The sequence below is a fragment of the Schistocerca americana genome, chromosome 2 (assembly GCF_021461395.2).
Source record: "Schistocerca americana isolate TAMUIC-IGC-003095 chromosome 2, iqSchAmer2.1, whole genome shotgun sequence".
Lineage (NCBI taxonomy): Eukaryota > Metazoa > Arthropoda > Insecta > Orthoptera > Acrididae > Schistocerca > Schistocerca americana.
Window position 1 is genome coordinate 32,673,105 of NC_060120.1, and position 24,155 is coordinate 32,697,259.

At 43.2% G+C, this 24,155-nt stretch overlaps 1 protein-coding gene across 5 annotated transcripts in view; it reads left to right on the forward strand.

Moving 5' to 3' along the window:
- LOC124589717 (inward rectifier potassium channel 4-like) overlaps positions 1-10,001 on the forward strand; it is a 705,609-nt gene extending 695,608 nt beyond the window's left edge. For all 5 annotated transcript variants that reach the window (XM_047131589.1, XM_047131587.1, XM_047131584.1 and 2 more), the window contains one exon: positions 8,964-10,001. Coding sequence is in view for 2 of the 5 variants with exons in the window: in XM_047131582.1 (XP_046987538.1) it covers positions 8,964-8,984 (21 nt within the window). In the remaining 3 variants the exon portion in view is untranslated. The remainder of the gene's footprint in view (positions 1-8,963) is intronic.
- Positions 10,002-24,155: the final 14,154 nt, after the last annotated feature.

Genomic DNA, 24,155 nt, shown 5'->3' on the forward strand with positions numbered 1-24,155 from the left:
GTAGTAGTCGCACGGTTCCGGACTGCGCGCCTAGAACCGCGAGACCACCGCGGCCGGCGGAGGTTTTTTTAAAGTATTTTGTATCTTCTACGCTATTCCAATTGCGATATCATTTCCGAAATCCTAAGGTACAAATTGTACATTATACCTCTGAAAAAGGATTTAAGTTTTGCCGGAAAAAAATGTTATTGTGTGCTATAAGTGGGGGTCATGAATGTACTCAGAAATACACCACTGCGTTTAAACTGCTAATACCACTTCACCTTTGAAATCAAGCTATTTCAGGATTTTGTGGAGAGGAGATTGTGGACTTTAAATAGTTGTATCAGAATCCAGATGCATTTTCAGCTTGCTACTATGTCCTAAAGATATGTACTTAAAGATCTTCCTCCAGAGACTGAAAATAAACATTCAGTGGCGTCTGCAAACTGAAGGTGACTTCCTTGTCAGATGCTTTTTTACGAAGAGAATCCAATGGATGCCGGCTAAAACATCCAGTTGGTACTAAAGTGTGAAGGATGGTGTGTTGTGACACGGCGTACTTTCTGCCGCCACCGCAGTCAGCTGCCACTTCAGCGCATCCTGCCTCCCTCCTACTGCCGTTCTTCGCGCCTCTCACCACACTTTACGACCGAAAAACAACTTGTTTCTGGAACAGTTTTGCTGAGTCATCCATTTGGGTTGTGTTCTTGACACTGACCTCGAAAACCTCGTTATTGTCATGGTGCCTGAAGTCCTAACACAGCTTCTGTACCGACGATCTAGCACATACATTCATTAACTTCTCTCTCTCTCTCTCTCTCTCTCTCTCTCTCTCTCTCTCTCACACACACACACACACACACACACACACACACACACACACACGTCAGTCAGGCAATCAGCAACCATAGCAGGAAAACCACAATAATAATAAAACGTAAGTGTCCATTAGAGAGGGTTATTTGCTTTTTGTCACTATTAACTTGAATTTCATTGTATCGTGTTTCATTCACCAGAACTGCACTAGTTGACAGCTAAGGAGAGAGGCTTGTGCACTCAAAAAGAACTTCTGGCAGTTACCCAACTACCAGTTTTCTTAATTCTATAAATGATTATAGAACTTTTCTAAGAATGTTCGCACATATGAAGGAGTAACTAAACGTCTGTTGCACTAGCGCAAAGTTCTAGAAATCTGAAAGAGCGTGTGTGTGTGTGTGTGTGTGTGTGTGTGTGTGTGTGTGTGTGTGTGTGTGTGTGTGTGTCCTGAGATACAATAACCCGAAAATTTATTTATTTATCCAGATTGAGATTTTCACTCTGCAGCGGAGTGTGCGTTGATATGAAACTTACTGGCAGATTAAAACTGTGTGCCCGACCGAGACTCGAACTGGGGACGAGATACTGGCAGAAGTAAAGCTGTGAGGACCGGGCGTGAGTCGTGCTTCGGTAGCTCAGTTGGTAGAGCACTTGCCCGCGAAAGGCAAAGGTCCCCAATTCGAGTCTCGGTCGGGCACACAGTTTTAATCTGCCAGTAAGTTTCATATTTATTTATCGTTTATTTAGCCTGACACGATTAGGGCCTTGAGGCCCTCTCTTACATATGACCAGGAACAACTCATACAAAATAATATTAAATAAAAATCACAATAATTATAATTTACGTTATTAATGAAAATAATAATTGGAACTAATAATAATAATTGCAATAATAATAATAATAATAGTAGTAGTAGTAGTAGTAGTAGTAGTAGTAGCAGCAGCACTAATAATCATTATCAAATAATGGAGGCATTAAGAATGATAACAAACTACTACTACTACTACTAATAATAATAATAATAATAATAATTAGTGATGATAATAATAATAGATTACAGAAAAATTCTAAAATTGAAGAATATTCTAACATAGAGATAGACATGAGGAAGAGGCGTCTAAAATTCTATGGCCACATAATGAGACTTCCCGATCACAGACTTACAAAAAAAATAGTAAGATACGTAGCATCTCTTGTTAATGGAGGAGAATGGATCAAAAATGTAAAGAAAGATCTGGAATTAGCCAACATTACTACTGAAGACATGAACAAAAGAAACAATTTCAAACTTAAAGTTGACAAATGGGAGGTCAAACCAGAGACAAAAGCGCCGAGAACTGGAACAAAATGGAGCGAAGAAAGAAAAGCTGAATTCTCGCAAAGAATGAAGACCTGGTGGGCAAACAAGAAGAATAAGAAGCCCCAGAAGTGAACCATCTTTACTTAGCGTCTTGCATGTTGGGAGCTTTACGACTAATAATAATAATAATAATAATAATAATAATAACACTAATAATAATAAAAAATGAAATAATAAAGAAATAATAAAATAACGTAAGTATTAAGAATGACGTTGATTAGTTTAGCACTTTTGAAGCCTTGTTTGGTATTAGAAGAAGTGAAAGGTATAATGAAAAACGAGAAAATTGAAATGACAGTGACAGTGGCTGCTAGAAAAGAATTTAGACAGAGAATTCTGTAGATAAGGGGAGAGTAAAGTGGTGCGGGAGGCAGGGTTGACGTGAGTAATCTGCAGACAGTATATGGAAGAGATAGGAAATCGTAATTTATTCCGGTCTTTTCTCAGCCATTTGCCTTCAGTGTTGACCAGAGACGTCCACTTCGTCACAGTCGCCGAACACTGTTGGTAGATTGTGATGTCCAGGGGCGTTAACTAAACCGTTCGGTATCTCAGCATTTTCGTATCAGACCTATTAGATGCATGGCAAGATCTTAAACTGACTGCTGAATTCCAAGCTTTGCTTTAATTGAAAGGAAGGAAGATCCTGTAGACAAGGTCATCAGAATGGAGCACAAGCTCGGATTGGGCGAGGATAGAGAGAAAAGACATCCTTCTTCAAAGAAACCATCGTGTGACTGAGGAACCACGAAAAACCTAAAGGTGTAGAGCTGGACAGGGATTTGAACTCCCCTGTTCCAAAGATGCGCCCAAAGCGTTAAAAACCTCTCTGTTTGCTTGAATCGAACGTCCACCCAAAAATATGACATTTTGAGATATACTTATATGGATAGCTTCCTTAATCTCACAAACTTCGAACTTGAGGTCACGATTTTAATCTTTTCATTTTATAGCCATGCTCCAAATTGGTTGATCGGTGACAGCTGCTACGACTGAGATGGCGCGTTGATTGAACGAAATAGGGACCACATTTTGCATAGAATTTTGGCACAGACGGTGAGCGCCTCATGCACGTGCGCACTGCGCCATTAGGCGAGGTATATCGGTTACCATCGGTAACTTCCATCAACCTATGTGAAGATTATTCGCCCTGTCTTTCACGCTCTGCAGCCGAGTGCAGACAACACGGATCGGCCGCATGCTTGCATTCCTCTAGCATACGGCCGACACTGAAAGACAGGCGGAGTCAAAACTCAACCATTTTGCCACGCAGTACACAACTGCCAGCGTTTACATTTCAGTTGCAGTCTGAGTAATTTTGTAGTCTTTAGTAATTTCAGAATACTGGAAGCCGAAACAATGGAAAACTAGGGCTCAACGTCCGTCGATGACGCAATCATTAGAAGCGAAGTAAAAACTGAGGTTGGACAAAGATGGACGAGGAACTCGGCCACGTCCTTTTTAAAGGAAGCTTTTTACACGTGACTTTGCCTACGCACATAATATACGAGTATTTCACATATATTTAACATACTTCACACATATTTGTGCACACATTTCACCTGTATCTCTAGCGAATTTCGCCCTGAAGTTACATTTTCACACAGGTCAATCTGTATTATGTCGTATCTCCTCAAGCATTAGCGGACAATGGTATAATTTTTCCAGGTATATCGAGAGGTATATGTGGCTACTGGTTGCGAATTGCGTTCTGGATACAGTTACTAGTGGAGAAACAATAACTTAAAACGTCATGCGGCAGCTTTACTGCATAACATAAAAAATTTAGCAAGCGATAAACTTTTCTTCCCTTAGTCTTTTTGTGGGGGTTGTCAGCAAGAAAAGGTTTCGTAAAGGTTTGAAATTATGTGAAAAGTTTATTGCAAGTCACTAAGTGCCCTCTGTCTCAAATACTGGATGACTAAAATACGGGTATCCGCAGGTCGTGTGGCATACTGCTTTTTCACCCCCATCCCTTTGATTGGTTCTTACCCCACAGCGACAGTAAGTAATATATGTACCAAGTTTAGTTGAAATCGGCAGAGTGATTTAGGACGACACGTGGAGCATACATACACACACACACATACATACGCACACCTATTTTTATAATATGAATGGATTCATTCGTTTTTTCCGAGGCTACATATAGATGCTCAGTTTTCTTACACAAATCTTCATTAATTCTCGTCCTATATTCACTGTTTCGTTTTAGTGGTTTCAACATTTGTCTCAGGATTTTGTTGATTCATTTTCGTCTTACAAGAACCCTTGAGAGCGAGGTCGCAAGTTGCATCTTTAGTAAGGCTCATTTGAAAGTGTTGTGTTAACAGTTACGACAGGAAAAATATTCGCTGCTAATGACTCACCATGTGCATGAGGAGGGCGACAGAAAATGAGTGTGCGACATGCTCAGAGATCAATTTTCTGTGGGATGTATGTATTACACTTCACAAAATGGAAGTTGTAGACATTTAAGAAATGTTCAAAACAAACCATTAACTTGCACCATGGACACCGAATGAAAGGTGGAGAGTCACACTGATCACAAAGGTTCGCACCACCAAGATCGAAGGTGAACCCCTTGGGAGTTGCAAACCGTGCGGGACGCTCATCTAGGAACGGTATCCACTGTTGAAGAATGCATACGGACTCATATTGGTGTAACGGGGTGATAAGAACTGTTGGAATGTGATGGCATGCAACCGAATGCGAAGCAGTCTGTCGTGGAGCTTACCGAGAAACTTGCTATTCTTTAAGACGTAGCTGCAGATAGTGCAATAACATGTTTCGCATTCACGAATTTAGCCATTGGTTCCAGGTCGTATGAACTGCAGTGTTACCAACTTCTCAGGACGAATAGTTTGCTCTAAAGTTGTACGATTTTTATACGCAGATCAGGAATGACGCAAAATCACGTTATTTTGACCAGCTACTGGCCAAAAGCAGTGTTCATACCATAGTTTTAGTTCACTTACGCTCATTTTCACTCTCTTGCTTGCTGTGACGTAAGCATTCCCAACTGCCCTTTAAATATCACGCACGCGAGAAAGAATCGTATTGGGCAGAGCACCAACTTCTCGCAACATAACAAATAACTTTCCACTCAATTTACCGCACAGATTAACAGTCGGCATAATTGTATACGAATGCGTTAAGGCACTGATATTAGTTAATCTTGATACAACTCTCTTGGTACTTCTAATACCGATGGTTCTTTTCATATGCATTTTCTCTTCAAATCCGGACTGCTCAGAGTTGAAAACAAATTCGTTGATGAACAATGGGACAAATTTATTTATCTCATCTCCAAATTTTCGAGCCGATTCTGCAGTTTGCTGTGCATCGTCAAGTCTATACTTTGAAATTTCGTTATCTTCCAATTCTGTAGCACTGTTTGAAGCTATGAAACCATCTACTGCTTCCTTTGAAACCACTGTAATCTATGTCGTGCGCAGTTTGATGTGCATAACGTACGTCGCTATCATGCGTATGATGTAAATTGTATCGAGCACCCTTGAAACGTGCAAAAAACCAGTTGTTGTAACAAGTACCCCTTGTTCTCCCTTCAATACCCTGGTTTTTGTTATGAACTACTCGGTCATATTGCTGCGTATTTATTCGAGATGTGCTCTTAACTTTTTTTTATGCTGTGCTGCGGATGTCCTTCCACGTACTTAATTATGTTTAGTACTCGTTCCTTGGACAACGATTGTTCGTTACTACTTTCACTAAAGACGAGGATTTGTGGCTCCCTGTCCGAAAAGGATGATGAATTACATGGCTCGACACCTCTTTCAGTATCACTTTTGCTTATTAAACCCGTATCGTCGTCATTGTACACCTCATGTACACTGTCAGCAGTATCGAGCGTATACGACACCATACATTACACCGACTCATATTGCACAAACGCTGATATTTCATCTGTCACTTCTTTCTCACTCTACGGAGTTCCTTGGATTCCTTTCTGGCGAAATGTCAACTTCGGCAACTGTTGCTGTGGATATAATGCAATGTTTGCTTCGTTTATCGTTGCCATTGACCTGGTATGTATCAACATCACTGGAACTGTTGTGAGTTACTCGTCGGCTAAGCAGTTCAACTACGCTCCGCAGCCCCATGCTGTGCTCACCACTGGATACCTCTAGTACTACCCCTTGTTGCCATTAGCAGCCAATGTTGTGGCTGCATGGTACGCAATATGTTGGGCGTCGAATTTCGTTGAGTATCATTGGCGTTTTGCGACCTCGCACTCAAGGGGTTCCTTGTTAGTCAGGCGAGACATTTAGCTGCGGATACCCGTTCTGCTTTTATCGTTGCAATGCAATGTTGTACCTTCGCTAGAAGTAAAACATATCTCTTGTTACACATATAAGAAGAAGTTGTTGATTTATGTAAATCTGCTTTTACGTAGTAAAATGTGAACTTTCACGGCTAGAAATAGCACACTTATTACAATATTCCGGGCTATTATGCCGTTAGAATGAATTTCTTGGAGGCACATAATAATGCTTCACAATCAGTGGAGGATATCTTTAAGGGGTTGTAGCATTTATGAGCGTCCGATTCACACCCCAGCTTTTTACCTCTGCCAGTAACAGTTCTTTTTCCCGACGTCCCGTGCGGAGGCGTGACGTCACGTGTTTCCAAAACTCGTCCTCATTTGATGGTTGCAGGTTGCTGTCGTCCGCTGTTATTGTCACCCCATAGTGGAAGACTGGTACGCGTCTTCTTCAAGACAGAAATTCAGACGTGATACAGTTTCACCCCCTCATGCCAGTCATTTCAATCGGAAGGAGGGAGCTATGAAACAGAATGCTATCTGTATGAATGCAGAGTCTCGTGGCGATAACAATGAATAAAATGTTCTCTGGTTTCCAACAACAATTGCTTAAAACAACACGAGCTTTCGGCCAAGCAATCCTTGACCATTGTCGAGTGTGTGACTGCAAGTGGGCTTTTGGTGCTCCCTTATACAGGGTGTTACAAAAAGGTATGGCCAAACGTTCAATAACATTCCTCACACACAAATAAAGTAAAGATGTTATGTGGACATGTGTCCGGAAACGCTTAATTTCCATGTTAGAGCTCATTTTAGTTCTTCCACCTACGCTCAGTGGAGCACGTTATCATGATTTCATACGGGATACTCTACCTGTGCTGCTAGAACATGTGTCTTTACAAGTACGACACAACATCTGGTTCATGCACGATGGAGCTCCTGCACATTTCAGTCGAAGCGTTCGTACGCTTCTCAACAACAGATTCGGTGACCGATGGATTGGTAGAGGCGGACCAATTCCATGGCCTCCACGCTCTCCTGACCTCAACCCTCTTGACTTCCATTTATGGGGGTATTTGAAAGCTCTTGTCTACGCAACCCCGGTACCAAATGTAGAGACTCTTCGTGCTCGTATTGTGGACGGCTGTGATATAATACGCCATTCTCGAGGGCTGCATCAGCGCATCAGGGATTCCATGCGACGGAGGGTGGATGCATGTATCCTCGCTAACGGAGGACATTTTGAACATTTCCTGTAACAAAGTGTTTGAAGTCACGCTGGTACGTTCTGTTGCTGTGTGTTTCCATTCCATGATTAATGTGATTTGAAGAGAAGTAATAAAGTGAACTCTAACATGGAAAGTAAGCGTTTCCGGACACATGTCCACATAACATATTTTCTTTCTTTGTGTGTCAGGAATGTTTCCTGAAAGTTTGGCCGTACCTTTTTGTAACACCCTGTATACGCTAGCTGCTGGCTGTGACGTCACTGGTGTCCGTGGCATTGCCATATCGGGCGTGTTTTGAGTCGGCGTTATCAGAATAAGACCACCGACGAAGAGCAGGAAGAGAAACTTGCTTTGCTGCCATTCTGTGGCTCTGTGTCGGGCAAGATAAGCCGCCTGTTGAAAAGACACAAGATCAAATCGATCTTCAGGCCTCCAACGAAAATCCGTCAATTACTGAGACCAGTTAAAGACGCTGTAGGTCTCAGAACACCTGGAGTCTACGAAATACCTTGTGAGTGCGACCAGAAGTACATCGGACAAACAGTGCGCACTGTGGAACAACGCAGGAAAGAACACGAGAGGTATTATCGCCTACGCTATCCAGAGAAATCTGCGTTAGCTGAGCATGCGTTAGAAAACGGTCACCACATAAAATTTGACGATACCTCTGTCGTGGCTCGCACTAACGGCTTCTGGGACAGTTTAATACAGGAAGCTATTAAAATAAAAATTACCGCAAACACCCTGAATAGAGACGGTGGCTTGCAGCTCAGCGCTGCGTGGGATCCAGCGATCGCGTGGTTGAAGAGGGCACATCGAACACCGACTCAAAACATGCCCATATATGGCAATGTCACAGACACCAGTGACGTCACAGCCAGCAGCTAGCGTATATAACGGCGCACCAACAGCCCACTGGCAGCCATAACACTTGACAACGGCCAAGGATTGCTTGGCCGAAAGCTCGTGTAGTTTTAAGCGATTGACGCGGTTGGAAACCCGAGAACATTTTATTCAGAATGCTATCTGGATTCCGGTGATGATGTGCAGCAGTCTTCCACCATGGAGTGATAGCACAACCACAAACGGCACAAAAGAGTTTTGAAAACATTTTAGATAAATAATTTCCATGAAAGCTGTTATCTGCAGGAGGGGACGAAAAGTTGATTTTCTCCAAGAAACTTAGTCGACAGTGCCATAGTAGCGCATAGTATTTTAGTACGTGTGCTCTTATGTAACACTGTTGCAACTGAGGTAGTGATTTCGTTCTCTTGTTCTCTCTGTTCGCAGACAGTTCGTGACTGCGTATGAGGAGCGGACCCCCATCGTGCCCGACGAGGTGTGGGCGTTCTGCAGAAGCCGCTCGCACCGCTTGGATGAGCTCGCGACGGACTATAGTGATGACTTCTGTGATGTGGACAGCACGGTAGCTGAAGTGCGTTCTGTGTGGACTCGTCAAGTTGCAGTTGACGCGCGTCAAGATTTGTGATAGTGTTCATACCTTTTTTTTTTAGCTTTTCGTTCATATTTCGCCCGTGTTACGTGTGACCATAAAAAGACATCTGATGTGTAAATATTCTGACAGTACCCACTCACCCATAGAAGTTTGTGCGAGTAAACGTTTGTGCGGTTTCGAACAATGTGAGTGAATGTATCTGCCTCCAATATCACGCGAAGCAGTTGTCGCTCACACGAGCTCGCTTTTAGATTAAAGGGTGGGAAAGCGTCACGGAACTGACGCAGAATTAGCTTGCGAGGAAATAGAGGTATAGGAAGTAACTGAGCTTTAATTTACTATTTCTGTGCCCGTGGAATGGACGTCGCTATTCGTGTGTTCTTACCGAATTTTATATGAGGTCGCTGAGACCTGCATGGCCGTCCTTTTGCTGGCTTTTGATTTTGTACGTTTTATCCATCATTTGCTGTTGTGCGTACGCAGTTCTCAACGGTGTGTATTGCCACAAAAGGAATCCGTTCCGTAGGTATAAAGTCTGAAACGTTAAGTTCTTCCACATGAGAACTGCTTTCCAGATATTTAAGAAGAAAAAGACTTGAGCTGTTTTGTAGAGCCATAACAGTTTTCATTGATGTAACGTATACGATGAAAAAGGTTTACTCGCGAGTGTAATAAAAGGCAAAAAGTGTGTGTGTGATACGGCACTGACAAGTCAGTGAGAACGCTTAGTAGTATTACTGAAAGCTAGTAGTTGGAATAACTACCGTTTTGTACAGTTTCAGTGCATGGTAAGAATCGAGGATCGATTTATGTTTTCCGTGAAGTAATTGTACGCAGCGGAGAGAAACAATAAATTGTTTATTGAAACAATAGCGTGGGCTATGAGTGACGCATTTATTTTAGCATCCCTACTCTTGTGGTTGCAGAAAGAGAAGGTAGGTGTGCAGTTTCGGTGACCTGCGTAAGTAAGTGTCCTCTTTGTTGTAGCGTAAAAGCGGCGTCAGATACACCGAGCCACTGTAAGGGACACACACACACACACACACACACACACACACACACACACACACACACACACTCTGCAGAGAGGTGACAAGTGGAAATCGGGATAGAGGAGAGTGGTGTGAGGCCACAACAGCGGGGTCGGCAGCTGGTGCAGAGCGGCCGGGATGAAGCTGGAGGAGGTGCGGCCGGCGGCCATCGTGGAGGAGGACGGCTCCGACGAGGAGGGCCTCCGCATGGGCCGCGGGGCTCCGCTGCTGGGCCCGGCGCCGCCCACCATCGTCCGCGTGTCCACCGCCGCCAGCTCCATCAACCAGACCATCGTGCGACACGACTCCGCCAGGTTCGTCACCGTCAAAAAACCACACGTCTCTGCCTCTCTATCTCTCTCTCTCTCTCTCTCTCTCCGCTGAGTTGCTAAACAAAGTCTCTACCACTACGCTTCTCAGTCAATGTTTTTCTTTAATGGTCACCAACGCGCGCGTGAATAACGTCCTGTACGATTTTCTCTTAAGCACGAGGGGCGTTCAGTAAGTAATGCAGTAATTTTTTTCTCGGCTAATTTCTGTTGAAAAATAGAGAATTTAATGCAGGACAGTAGTACAACTTTATATGCCAACTAGCTCTGCAGATGACGAAGAAATTGATGAAATGTATGATGAGATAAATGAAATTATTCAGGTAGTGAAGGGAGACGAAAATTTAATAGTTATGGGTGACTGGAATTCGAGAGTAGGAAAAGGGAGAGAAGGAAACATAGTGGGTGAATATGGATTGGGGGAAAGAAATGAAAGAGGAAGCCGCCTGGTAGAATTTTGCACAGAGCATAACTTAATCATAGCCAACACTTGGTTCAAGAATCACAAAAGAAGGTTGTATACATGGAAGAATCCTGGAGATACTAGAAGGTATCAGATAGATTATATAATGGTAAGACAGAGATTTAGGAACCAGGTTTTAAATTGTAAGACATTTTCAGGGGCAGATGTGCACTCTGACCACAACATATTGGTTATGAACTGTAGATTAAAACTGAAGAAACTGCAAAAAGGTGGGAATTTAAGGAGATGGGACCTGGATAAACTGACTAAACCAGAGGTTGTACATAGTTTCAGGGAGAACATAAGGGAACAATTGACAGGAATGGGGGAAAGAAATACAGTAAAAGAAGAATGGGTCGCTTTGAGGGATGAAGTAGTGAAGGCAGCAGACGATCAAGTAGGTAAAAAGACGAGGGCTGGTAGAAATCCTTGGGTAACAGAAGAAACATTGAATTTAATTGATGAAAGGAGAAAATATAAAAATGCAGTAAATGAAGCAGGCAAAAAGGAATACAAACGTCTCAAAAATGAGATCTACAGGAAGTACAAAATGGCTAATCAGGGATGGCTAGAGGACAAATGCAAGGATGTAGAGGCTTATCTCACAAGATACTGCCTACAGGAAAATTAAAGAGACCTTTGGAGAAAAGAGAACCACTTGTATGAATATCAACAGCTTTGATGGAAACCCAGTTCTAAGCAAAGAAGGGAAAACCAGAAAGGTGGAAGGAGTATAATGAGGGTCTATACAAGGGCGATGTACTTGAGGACAATATTATGGAAATGGAAGAGGATGTAGATGAAGATGAAATGGGAGATATGATACTGCGTGAAGAGTTTGATAGTCAACATTCCATTAGAACTACTGACAGCCCTGGGAGAGCCAGTCCTGACCAAACTCTACCATCTGGTGAGCAAGATGTATGAGACAGGCGAAATACCCTCAGACTTCAAGAAGAATATAATAATTCCAATCCCAAAGAAAGCAGGTGTTGACAGATGTGAAAATTACCGAACTATCAGTTTAATAAGTCACAGCTGCAAAATACTAACGCGAATTCTTTACAGACGAATGGAAAAACTGGTAGAAGCCGACCTCAGGTAACATCAGTTTGGATTCCGTAGAAATCTCGGAACACGTGAGGCAATACTGACCCTACGACTTATCTTAGAAGAAAGATTAAGGAAAGGCAAACCTACGTTTCTAGCATTCGTAGACTTAGAGAAAGCTTTTGACAATGTTAACTGTAATACTCTCTTTCAAATTCTGAAGGTGGCAGGGGTAAAATACAGGGAGCGAAAGGCTATTTACAATTTGTACAGATATCAGATGGCAGTTATAAGAGTCGAGGGGCATGAAAGGGAAGCAGTGGTTGGGAAGGGATGCTATTCAATCTGTATATTGAGCAAGCAGTAAAGGAAACAAAAGAATAGTTCGGAGTAGGTATTAAAACCCATGGAGAAGAAATAAAATCTTTGAGGTTCGCCTATGACATTGTAATTCTGTCAGAGACAGCAAAGGACCTGGAAGAGCAGCTGAACGGAATGGACAGGGTATTGAAAGGAGGATATAAGATGAACATCAACAAAAGCAAAACGAGGATAATGGAATGTAGTCGAATTAAGTCGGGCGATGCTGAGGGAATTAGATTAGGAAATGAGACACTTAAAGTAGTAAAGGAGTTTTGCTATTTGGGGAGCAAAATAACTGATGATGGTCGAAGTAGAGAGGATATAAAATGTAGATTGGCAATGGCAAGGAAAGCCTTTCTGAAGAAGAGAAATTTGTTAACATCGAGTATAGATTTAAGTGTCAGGAAGTCGTTTCTGAAGGTATTTGTATGGAGCGTAGCCATGTATGGAAGTGAAACATGGACGATAACTAGTTTGGGCAAGAAGAGAATAGAAGCTTTCGAAATGTGGTGCTACAGAAGAATGCTGAAGATTAGATGCGTGGATCACATAACTAACGGGGAGGTATTGAACAGAATTGGGGAGAAGAGGAGTTTGTGGAACAACTTGACTAGAATAAGGGATCGGTTGGTAGGGCATGTTCTGAGGCATCAAGGGATCACCAATTTAGTATTGGAGGGCAGCTTGGAGGGTGAAAATCGTAGAGGGAGACCAAGAGATGAATACACTAAACAGATTCAGAAGGATGTAGGTTGCAGTAGGTACTGGGAGATGAAGAAGCTTGCACAGGATAGAGTAGCATGGAGAGCTGCATCAAACCAATCTCAGGACTGAACACCACCACCACCACCACCACCACAACAACAACAACAACAACAAGAGGGGCGTTCAGTAAGTAATGCAGTAATTTTTTTCTCGGCTAATATCTGTCAAAAAATAGGGAATTTAATATGTAGGATATCGTGCAAAATTCCCGTTTCAGCCCCTAGTGTTCCATGACGTTCCCACAGGTGACGGCGCTATACTCAGCTTTCCAGATGATATACACTACTAGCCATTAAAATTGCTACACCAAGAACAAATGCAGACGATAAACCAGTATTCATTGAACAAATATATTATACCAGAACTGACATGTGAATACATTTTCACGCAGTTTGGGTGCATAGATCCTGAGAAATCAGTACCCAGAACAACCACCTCTGGCCGTAATAACGGCCTTGATACGCCTGGGCATTGAGTCAGACAGAGCTTGGCTGGCGTGTACAGGTACAGCTGCCCATGGAGCTTCAACACGATTCCACAGTTCATGAAGAGTAGTGACTGGCGTATTGTGACGAGCCAGTTTCTCGGCCACCATTGACCAGACGTTTTCACTTGGAGAGAGATCTGGAGAATGTGTTGGCCAGTGCAGCAGTCGAACATTTTCTGTATCCAGAAAGGCCCGTACGAGACCTGCAACATGCGGTCGTGCATTATCCTGCTGAAATGTAGGGTTTCGCAGGGATCGAACGAAGGGTAGAGCCACGGGTCGTAACACATCTGAAATGTAACGTCCCCTGTTCGAAGTGTCGTCAATGCGCACAAGAGGTGACCGAGATGTGTAACCAATGGCATCCCATACCATCACGCCGGGTGATACGCCAGTATGGCGATGACGAATACACGCTTCCAATGTGCGTTCACCGCGATGTCGCCAAACAAGCATGCGACCATCATGATGCTGTAAACAGAACCTGGATTCATCCGAGAAAATGACGTTTCGCCATTCGTGAAACCAGGTTCGTCGTTGAGTACACCATCGCAGGCTCTCCTGTCTGTGATGCAGCGTCAACGGTAACCGCAGCCATGGTCTCCGAGCCGATAGTCCATGCTGATGCAAACATCGTCGAACTGTTCGTGCAGATGATTGTTGTCTTTCAAACGTTCCCATCTGTTGACTCTGGGAGCGAGATGTGGCTGCACGATCCGTTACAGCCATGAAGATAAGATGCCTGTCATCTCGACTGCTAGTGATACGAGGCCGCCCGCATCTCGTGGTCGTGCGGTAGAGTTCTCGCTTCCCACGCCCGGGTTCCCGGGTTCGACGGCGAGAAACATCTGGTGTCTGATATAAAGGAAGATCATGAACTCCCTATAGATGCGTTTAGAAGGCTGGAACTGACAAAAATAACAAGGCAGTGAAATATTTTGCGATGTCGCTGTTCGGGACTTCTCTTCTGTCCATGTAATTTACCCTGGAAAAAACACATATCAAGGATTTACTGAATGATTAATTTGGGCCTGGGAAATGATGATGAGGAACCGGCTGCAGAAGAAGAAAATGTGCGTGCTGAACTGCCACCAGTTGAAGGTGACAGTGAAGGTGCTAAATTGTGCTACTACTAAAGACTCATTTTTTGAATCTGTAATTCATGACTGCAATTATCTGTCACCTTATTTATGTCATTTCATTGTAGCCATTTTTGTTACTGTTTCTAGTGAATAAAAAAAAAAAAAAAAAAAAAAAAAAAAAAAAAAAAATTCCCGGCGGGGTCAGGGATTTTCTCTGCCTCGTGATGGCTGGGTGTTGTGTGCTGTCCTTAGGTTAGTTAGGTTTAAGTAGTTCTAAGTTCTAGGGGACTTATGACCACAGCAGTTGAGGCCCATAGTGCTCAGAGCCATTTGAACCATTTTTTTGATACGAGGCCGTTGGCATCCAGCATGGCGTTCCGTATTATCCTCCTGAACCCACCGATTCCATATTCTGCTAACTGTCATTGAATCTCGACCTACGCGAGCAGCAATGTCGCAATACGATAAACCGCAATCGCGATAGGCTATTATCCGACCTTTATCAAAGTCGGAAACGGATGGCATGCATTTCTCCTCCTTACACGAGGCATCACAGCAACGTTTCACCAAGCAACGCCAGTCAAGTGCTGTTTGTGTATGAGAAATCGGTTGGAAACTTTCCTCGTGTCAGCACGTTGTAGATTTCGCCACCGGCCCCAACATTGTGTGAATGCTCTGAAAAGCTAATCATTTGCGTATCACGGCATCTTCTTCCTGTCGGTTAAATTTCGCGTCTGTAGCACGTCATCTTCGTGGTGTAGCAATTTTAATGGCCAGTAATGGAAGTGTGTTTCAAGCAGAGGGCTGCTGTCATTGTGTTCCCTTTGGCTGGAAGCTGGTTTCGCAGATATTCGTAGGCCCCTGCAGAATGTCTACGGAGACCTGACAATGAACAAAAGCACGATGAATCGTTAGGCGAGGCGTCTTGCAGCATCGCAACACGGTCCCGAAAACCTGTCCAATCTCCTGGGTGCCAACCGGCCGGCACACTGCTGCAGTGTTGGAACGTGCGGACACTCTCACTCGAGCTAGTCGACGGATCGCAAACACGTCGCTGCACAACTGCACGTCTCTGCCGGTAGCGTTGACATACTCGATCACCAGTCTCGGTACTTAAAGGTGGGGGCCCGCTGGGTTGCTCGACGGCGAACAGAACGACATACACAGAAATGAAGCCAACGTCTGCTCGCGGAATTGCTCGCGCGCCGCGCAGCTGATTCCGAAAATTTTATTTAGAACATTTGTCACGGCGATGGAGTGGCGCCACACAGCCTAACCTCAAGAGAAAATGTTCAAAACCGCACCCTCAGCCGGTGATTCAAGGCGACACTCTTGTGGGATTCTGAAGGGGTTATTCTGATTGATGTCCTCCCCCACGGTGCAACGGTCAATTCTAAAGTGTATTGTGCTACCGTTCCGCATGACAACGCAAGTCTGCACATCTGCGAACAAATCACAAGACTTGACTTGATTGTTCTTCCTCATCCACCCTACAGCTAGGATCTCGGACTTCCATCTGTTTGTCCCAATGACATCCGTGGGATGCAGTACGTGGATCATGGGGAAGTAAAATGAATAAATGTCGTGTGACTAGGGCCTCCCGTTGGGTAGACCGTCTGCCGGGTGCAAGTCTATCGATTTGACACCACTTCAGCGACTAGCGCGTGATGGGGATGAAATGATGAGGATTAGGACAAGACAACACCCAGTCCCTGAGCGGAGAAATCTCCGACCCAGCCGGGAATCGAACCCGGGCCCTTAGGATTGACATTCTGTCGCGCTGACCACTTTGCATTTTGTTCGGTATTGTTCGTCGAGTTTGGTCTAGGCTGACGTTACAAGACATCTGTTCAAGATGATCGTTGATTCCTTTACTCAGTTCTTTTATTACAGAGGGCGAGCAGCCCTCTGACGGAACACGCTGAGCTACCGTGTCGGCGCTCGGCTACCGGGGCCGGACATAGGGAAGTTATTGGTGTAGAGTGGCACATATTCTAGGAAAATGGTAACACGCAGGCATACAGCGCCTCCAGTAAGGCCGTCGTGTTGAACGGAGATTAAGTTGAATAATAGGGATTTGTAGCCCAAAGAGTGGAGAACAACATGGTGTATTTTAATGCTGAAGAAAGCAACTTGCTTTCAGAAGAAAAATGTGTTTCACTGCTTATTGAACGCCTTTCGTTGTTACTTTACACAACGAATACAAAGGAACGACACGAGTGTCCGAGAAATTACGCACAGATTTCCATGAATTACGGAAAGACCACACAAGTTAGTACAATAATTCAGAAAGTTTCCTGTGGAATACAATGATACTCAACAAATGTGATGAAACCCAAAAAGGAACAATAGCTGTACTTACCTAAACAGGTTTTCCACTAACGACACACTATTTTTCATGGATCACGAAAAGTCACACAAATTAGTGACCATGATTCAGAAAGTTAGATATCGAATGCGGTGAAACTCAGAAAATGTGTGAGCACACTCATGAACTAGTGCAAGAAACGGGCGTATACACAGTTCTAAATAAAATACTTACGAACAACTTTCACAGAGAATGTTCATTACAAAATGTCACAAACAATGGACAGTCTAAGCATGATAATTTAATCACATTGTCCCCTCGGCCTCCAATTTTCCATGCGTCTCTATCGCATTTAGTCCAATAAATGATGCCTTCAAGCCTTTCGACCAACTGACGTCTTTCCACTGCAGATGACATCCTACTGTGAAACTTGAAGTTACCAGTTGTGTACATGTGATGCAAGAGGATTTCAGTTCTAGTCGTGTGCAGCACAAATTACTCAAGTTTAAGGTAAACTGTCTTATGCTTCCCGGATCATTGCGGTGTTCGTGATTTTTACATAATCTATGGAAAACTGTGCACTGAATTGATAACGAGGATGCAAACAATAACAAACTCATCCACACTCACATTTTTGTCCTGGGATAAATTCAACTTAACTATGATGTATCCTACATAGCAATGAGACTACAATATTGCACAGAGACGTTATTCACGCCCAACATCACAATCTTATGCTTGGTGGAGGGTGCTTCCATTATTAGATGTTATAGTGCAGTAAATTATTCTGGGAATAATGCTTTCAACTCAGAAAACTATTGTAGCCAGCGGGATGGTTCTGCATGACACACAATGTCTTATATGACACAGGAATTTAAGGCATAATCAACCCAGCCCAAATAAACCAGTACATAAATCTACATACTGTAACTTAAATGTCTATGCCCTGAAGAAGACGGTTGCAATACAGCAGAAACGTCGGTTATTTTACGAGGGTTATTCGACAAGTAAGGAACGATGGGTCGCGAAATAGAAAATAGACTGAAAATATGATGAATCTTTACACAGATGTGTTGGGCACTGTGTCTAGTACGCCCGTCAATCGCATCATGTCGATCTTTTCAGTTCTGAACTCACAGTGAGAACGTAAAGATGGCTATAAATTAGCGTCTACCACCAAGTATGAGGGCCTGGCGAAAGATTTCGCCTGAAGCCATGCAATCCACATAACATAACTGTCATGCGGTTCGTTCTACATGAAAATTCTCGGCCGCACTCTGCAGGGGCAATGAAGATGAGAAGTGTTTGACCACCCACAATATAGCTCGTAATTTGCTACCCCTGAGGTTCATCTCCGTTCAGATGAACCGCTGGCTACGAAGACAATATTTTGACACAGACAACGAGCTGCAGTCCAGAGTAGAAAATTGACGAAAAGCACTGGTGGCTGTCTTCTATAACGAGGGAATTGAAAAGTTGGTTCAACGCTACGACAGATGTCTAAGTCTGAGCGGCGACTGTGTAGAGAAGTAGCTGGAAGGTGTAGCTAACCGTTGCAAATAAAACAGTTTTGATTTTCACTGTAGTTTCCATTTCGCGACCTATCGTTCCTTACTTTCCGAATAGCCCTCGTATTATTATAGCATTTTAAGTATTTTACAAGATGTCACAGCACGTAGAAGGGCTGTAATGAGATTGACACCAGCGAGGAAGCTTATGTCTTTGTAAAATCTTCCCAGCTGTTAGTTGGCCGTGTTGGGTCCAGGTGTGGTACCTCAGTACTCTAATTTATAGAACTTCCGGTTAAGAAGAAGGAAATAATCTAGCACACGAGTATGTCATACTGAAAACATTCTGCTCCCAGTTGTGAACACACCTTGCCTGTTTCCAGTGTCTCTCTGATCAACAACAGAAAATACGATGAATGCTCCAATTGTGAAGAAATTTTGCAGTTTCAGCGACAGTTCTGATAAAATATAAAAGAAAAATAATAAATTGTTGATACAAATGTTTACAATAAATTCAAACATGCACTTTTGACCACTTGTAAAGCTATTTTCGCGTACTGAGGAACATATTGTGTAGTGTGACTAGTTTGTTAACATTCTTCTGGTAGAAGAATATTTCATTCAGAATTGCTTATGAAATTTCTGGCAACAGCAACACGAATGTTGACTTTATGCAACGTTTGTGTCCCATAATTTTGAGCTTTATCCATTCAAACTGTTGATTAGTGAGTTCTGACAGTCGCCAGGTCATTTTTAATAGCAAATATATCGCCGTCCTAAAGTATACATTCACACGAACATACGAACACCACTGGTTGCATCTGTTCGGCATATATGTTTTGCAGATTTGAGACTGAATTTATGGTGCTCTCGCTTTAAACGCATTCATAAAACAAACAGTGAACAACTAAAGTCAAATGACACTATGATGTTACTAGTACTCATTTGATAATAACGCTTTATAGAGAAGTACATTTATTAAATTTTGTATCTATGGGTCCACAGCCGCTGTAAATTTCTTCATGGAAGTCAGTTTCGTGCATAGGTTTTTAATATACTTTATTTCATGATTTAGCTATTAGTTAATTTGGACACCTTTTTCCTGTAAATTTGAAAATTTCCAAGGGGGCGCAATTAGGTAATAGGTAAATCATGAAATAAAGTGATTATTTCAAAATAAAAACAGTCTTCGCAGGAAAAAGACTTCCTTCAACAAGTTTATTGAAACCATACAAGAAAATAATGTATGACAGAGGGCCAGGACTTAAATGTCCAGCACGATCTTTCGCATAATTTGGTAGTGATATCTGTAATGCTCAACAGAGCTGATATGATTACACTGTTCCTGCTAATCCTTCATTAATATCTTTAAAAAAATATGATGTACCGCGAGGTATTTACCAATGTTTTGTTGCACGCGCCTGTTTAGATAAGTCAACAATTGTGAAAAAAATTATGTTTAAGTGTAACCATTGATGAGGTAAAATTACATGTCGCTTGGAGTAATCATGAGAGTGGAACCTTGTGCAAGAAAACTGAGTTTTACTACCTCCCATAAATCACTCCGCAATCCAGAAGTTTGCAATTATCTCTCTGACATGTATCACGTCTTTTATGGGTTAACTGAGAATGTTTCAACTTTCATAATTAAAGCAGAAGCCAATGCTTTGAAACACAAGTAACGTTGATTTAGACATACTAATTTTTCAGGACCAGAAAAGTGTAATTGTGCTGCAGTGACGTTTTCTTATGCACCATGTGTAAAGACTTTCAAGACACCTTTTTATTTATAACAATTTTGAAAGAACAAATCTATCTAAACAAGCTTACAGTCCTGATGAAGATAAATGTACACGTCCCAACAGTGCCCCAAATTTTTAATGGAACAACTTTTTCTAATCTCCGCAAACTAGCTGCAGACTTCAGTATCTAATTAAAAAATTAACACTCGCCAGTGTTTGTAGCCACAGTGCGATAGAGTCAATGAATGCAGTGGATACCCTCTGATTCAAAACCTGTCTTATTAACGGCAGCAGTAAGAAAAGTACAGCGTTCAGACATATATCATTTTGTATGAATAAGGTACAGGTGTTAGTCCTCGCAATAAAAGGAAACTGGATCAGGGCTCGGTTGAATTACTGCTACTTGCATTTACGGCCGCAAACTGTCTTGAGTAACTGATCACTTTCGCCATTGCTTTCGACACTTGCAGCACAACGTACAGTTTTCATTACAAGCCACTAGCCGACATAATTACAGTCGTTGGATATTAGTGAAGGCACTAAGTACAGCTTTTATGCATTTAACGGATCTATATTTTCTTTGTTTCATTCACGGAGAGTGCGCATACTCTGAGGACACAGCATGCCAGTTTCATTTTAACTGATGACAGGCGAAGTGAACTGTATGGTTTAAATTATTACTACTGCTTTCGTTATAGACTAACGCAAAAGTACCCGTAAAGCCAATTACGAAAATTGGAATCGCTACATGAGCATTTTTCATTTACTTAGTGACATTTGCTGTATTCGTAAAGTTAGTATATTGCGATTCAAAATAAATATTAAGTAGTAATTGGGTACAGTGTATACTGAGTACGAAGTGGGTGCAGACACCATATTTTTGTTAGATCACGTTTGAATCTGACCGTGTATTTGTTGACATTCGTGTCGAGGTTGCTAAAACCAGTAATGAGGAAAGTAAATACAACGTTAAAGTTCTTATCGCAATGAATACACTGACACATAAGGACAATACGACAGTAGAGCCGAAAAAGTTGTTGAAGTCCAGCCTTGATGTTAATCCTGCATTTGGCACCTACAGTAATGATGCGAAAAAATATTAATTATGGTATACGAATGTGTGGTGTCTTATTCTGGACATATTCATATAAGTGATTGACGTAGATGGGCAACGGATCCACCTTCTTCAGTGCGGATGCACAAGTACACTCGATCTGCGGCAATCTGAGCAGCAAGCATGTAGGAAATGGGCAGGAACTGCGGAAATGTGGCGCTCGGTGGAACTGTGGGTCGGCCGCGATGCGTGCCGAGGCATTCCGCGCTCTTGCAGTACCACTGCGTCCCGGATGGCACGGTCGTTAACGCACCTGCCTAGTAAGCAGGAGGTCCTGGGTTCGAATCCTTGTCAGCTACACATTTTAACTCGTCGCCGCTGATTCTGCATAACGTCCCGATGCAGCTGACATCAGTAATTCCTTTCCTTTGCTTTCCCCTCCCCCTCCACCTTCAGTTTATATATAAAAAATATTAATTTGCTTGAATAAGATGTATATGATTACGTGAACAATATCACGTGAATTTTTTCCAAAAAACAAAATGTTACGTGTGTCACTGCCAACAAAAAGCTTATGGTTGCTACAATATAAATAGTACAATGTGGTTCCTGTGGCTGAAAAAGTGGTTGTATTTCGCACTGTTCCACGTAAAATGTCTTAAAACAATTACGAACACTTTCTCGTACAAAGCATAGAACGATTCCACATTTTACGGTCGAATATTCCAGAGGCAAGGTGTATGTCTTTGCTTTTGGCCCGTACTATGTCCACTGACCAAAATATTGTCACGTCATACATTATTCGTTCCAAAGGAACCGCTGTTTCCTTCTTCCTCTCGACTTTATGTCCATCCTACAGTCAAAGTCAGGCTTCCTCTTTCCAGAGATCAACCCCTTTCCAAAGTCCCAGGTAAGAATTCGCTGACACATTTGTATAACAACTCACTTTCAAGACTTCCTATTTTCGTTCACAGGCAGTTTTTATTGGCCACGAACAAACGGCGACACAAAATCGAAAGAAACGGCAACACCTGTAGCTCAGGCTCACATAACCTTGCAAGAGGTCGTTAAAATGCACAGTATTCAGTAACTTGTCATCAGAGACAACACAATATCGCTGTTTATGAGAGATTAAACGTGGCTTAGAAGCGTTATTGACCATGCAAGGGCGAAAACTGAAAAGTATTGCAGAAAACGGGTGGAATTTTGATGTTCTTTGAGATTAAAATTGACAAATGGATCGTTGCATTTGCGTTTGAATCGATGCCGTAGTCATCATTCTCATATTTCGCAGTTTCTGCCATTTTTGAAGATGATCATTACAAATCATCACATTTCCTCGCACATACAGGATACAAAAAAAAATCTGATAACGTCAGGAGGGTATATCGAATCGAACAAGATCTGCCGAATGGTTATAGATCGTGAATGCAACGGTGTGGGACAGCAGTCATAAAGCGGCAGCCACAGACCAACCCGTCCAATTCAACACAGGTGGCGATATGGCCACAAGAATTTAGGAGTCCGCCACAATCATTCGAAACATACCAGGAATTCTAAAGAGGGTGTGCCAATCATTTGTTCGATGATGTGTCCTATGTAGCGCTGTTCGAGGAAACTATTTCGAGCCGGCCGGGGTGGCCGAACAGTTCTAGGCGCTACAGTCTGGAACCGCGCGACCGCTACGGTTGCAGGTTCGAATCCTGCCTCGGGCATAGATGCGTGTGATATCCTTAGGTTAGTTAGGTTTAAGTAGTTCTCAGTTCTAGGGGACTGATGACCTCAGAAGTTAAGTCCCATAGTGCTCAGAACCATTTGAACTACACTCCTGGAAATTCAAATAAGAACACCGTGAATTCATTGTCCCAGGAAGGGGAAACTTTATTGACACATTCCTGGGGTCAGATACATCACATGATCACACTGACAGAACCACAGGCACATAGACACAGGCAACAGAGCATGCACAATGTCGCCACTAGTACAGTGTATATCCACCTTTCGCAGCAATGCAGGCTGCTATTCTCCCATGGAGACGATCGTAGAGATGCTGGATGTAGTCCTGTGGAACGGCTTGCCATGCCATTTCCACCTGGCGCCTCAGTTGGACCAGCGTTCGTGCTGGACGTGCAGACCGCGTGAGACGACGCTTCATCCAGTCCCAAACATGCTCAATGGGGGACAGATCCGGAGATCTTGCTGGCCAGGGTAGTTGACTTACACCTTCTAGAGCACGTTGGGTGGCACGGGATACATGCGGACGTCCATTGTCCTGTTGGAACAGCAAGTTCCCTTGCCGGTCTAGGAATGGTAGAACGATGGGTTCGATGACGGTTTGGATGTACCGTGCACTATTCAGTGTCCCCTCGACGATTACCAGTGGTGTACGGCCAGTGTAGGAGATCGCTCCCCACACCATGATGCCGGGTGTTGGCCCTGTGTGCCTCGGTCGTATGCAGTCCTGATTGTGGCGCTCACCTGCACGGCACCAAACACGCATACGACCATCATTGCCACCAAGGCAGAAGCGACTCTCATCGCTGAAGACGACACGTCTCCATTCGTCCTTCCATTCACGCCTGTCGCGACACCACTGGAGGCGGGCTGCACGATGTTGGGGCGTGAGCGGAAGACGGCCTAACGGTGTGCGGGACCGTAGCCCAGCTTCATGGAGACGGTTGCGAATGGTCCTCGCCGATACCCCAGGAGCAACAGTGTCCCTAATTTGCTGGGAAGTGGCGGTGAGGTCCCCTACGGCACTGCGTAGGATCCTACGGTCTTGGCGTGCATCCGTGCGTCGCTGCGGTCCGGTCCCAGGTCGACGAGCACGTGCACCTTCCGCCG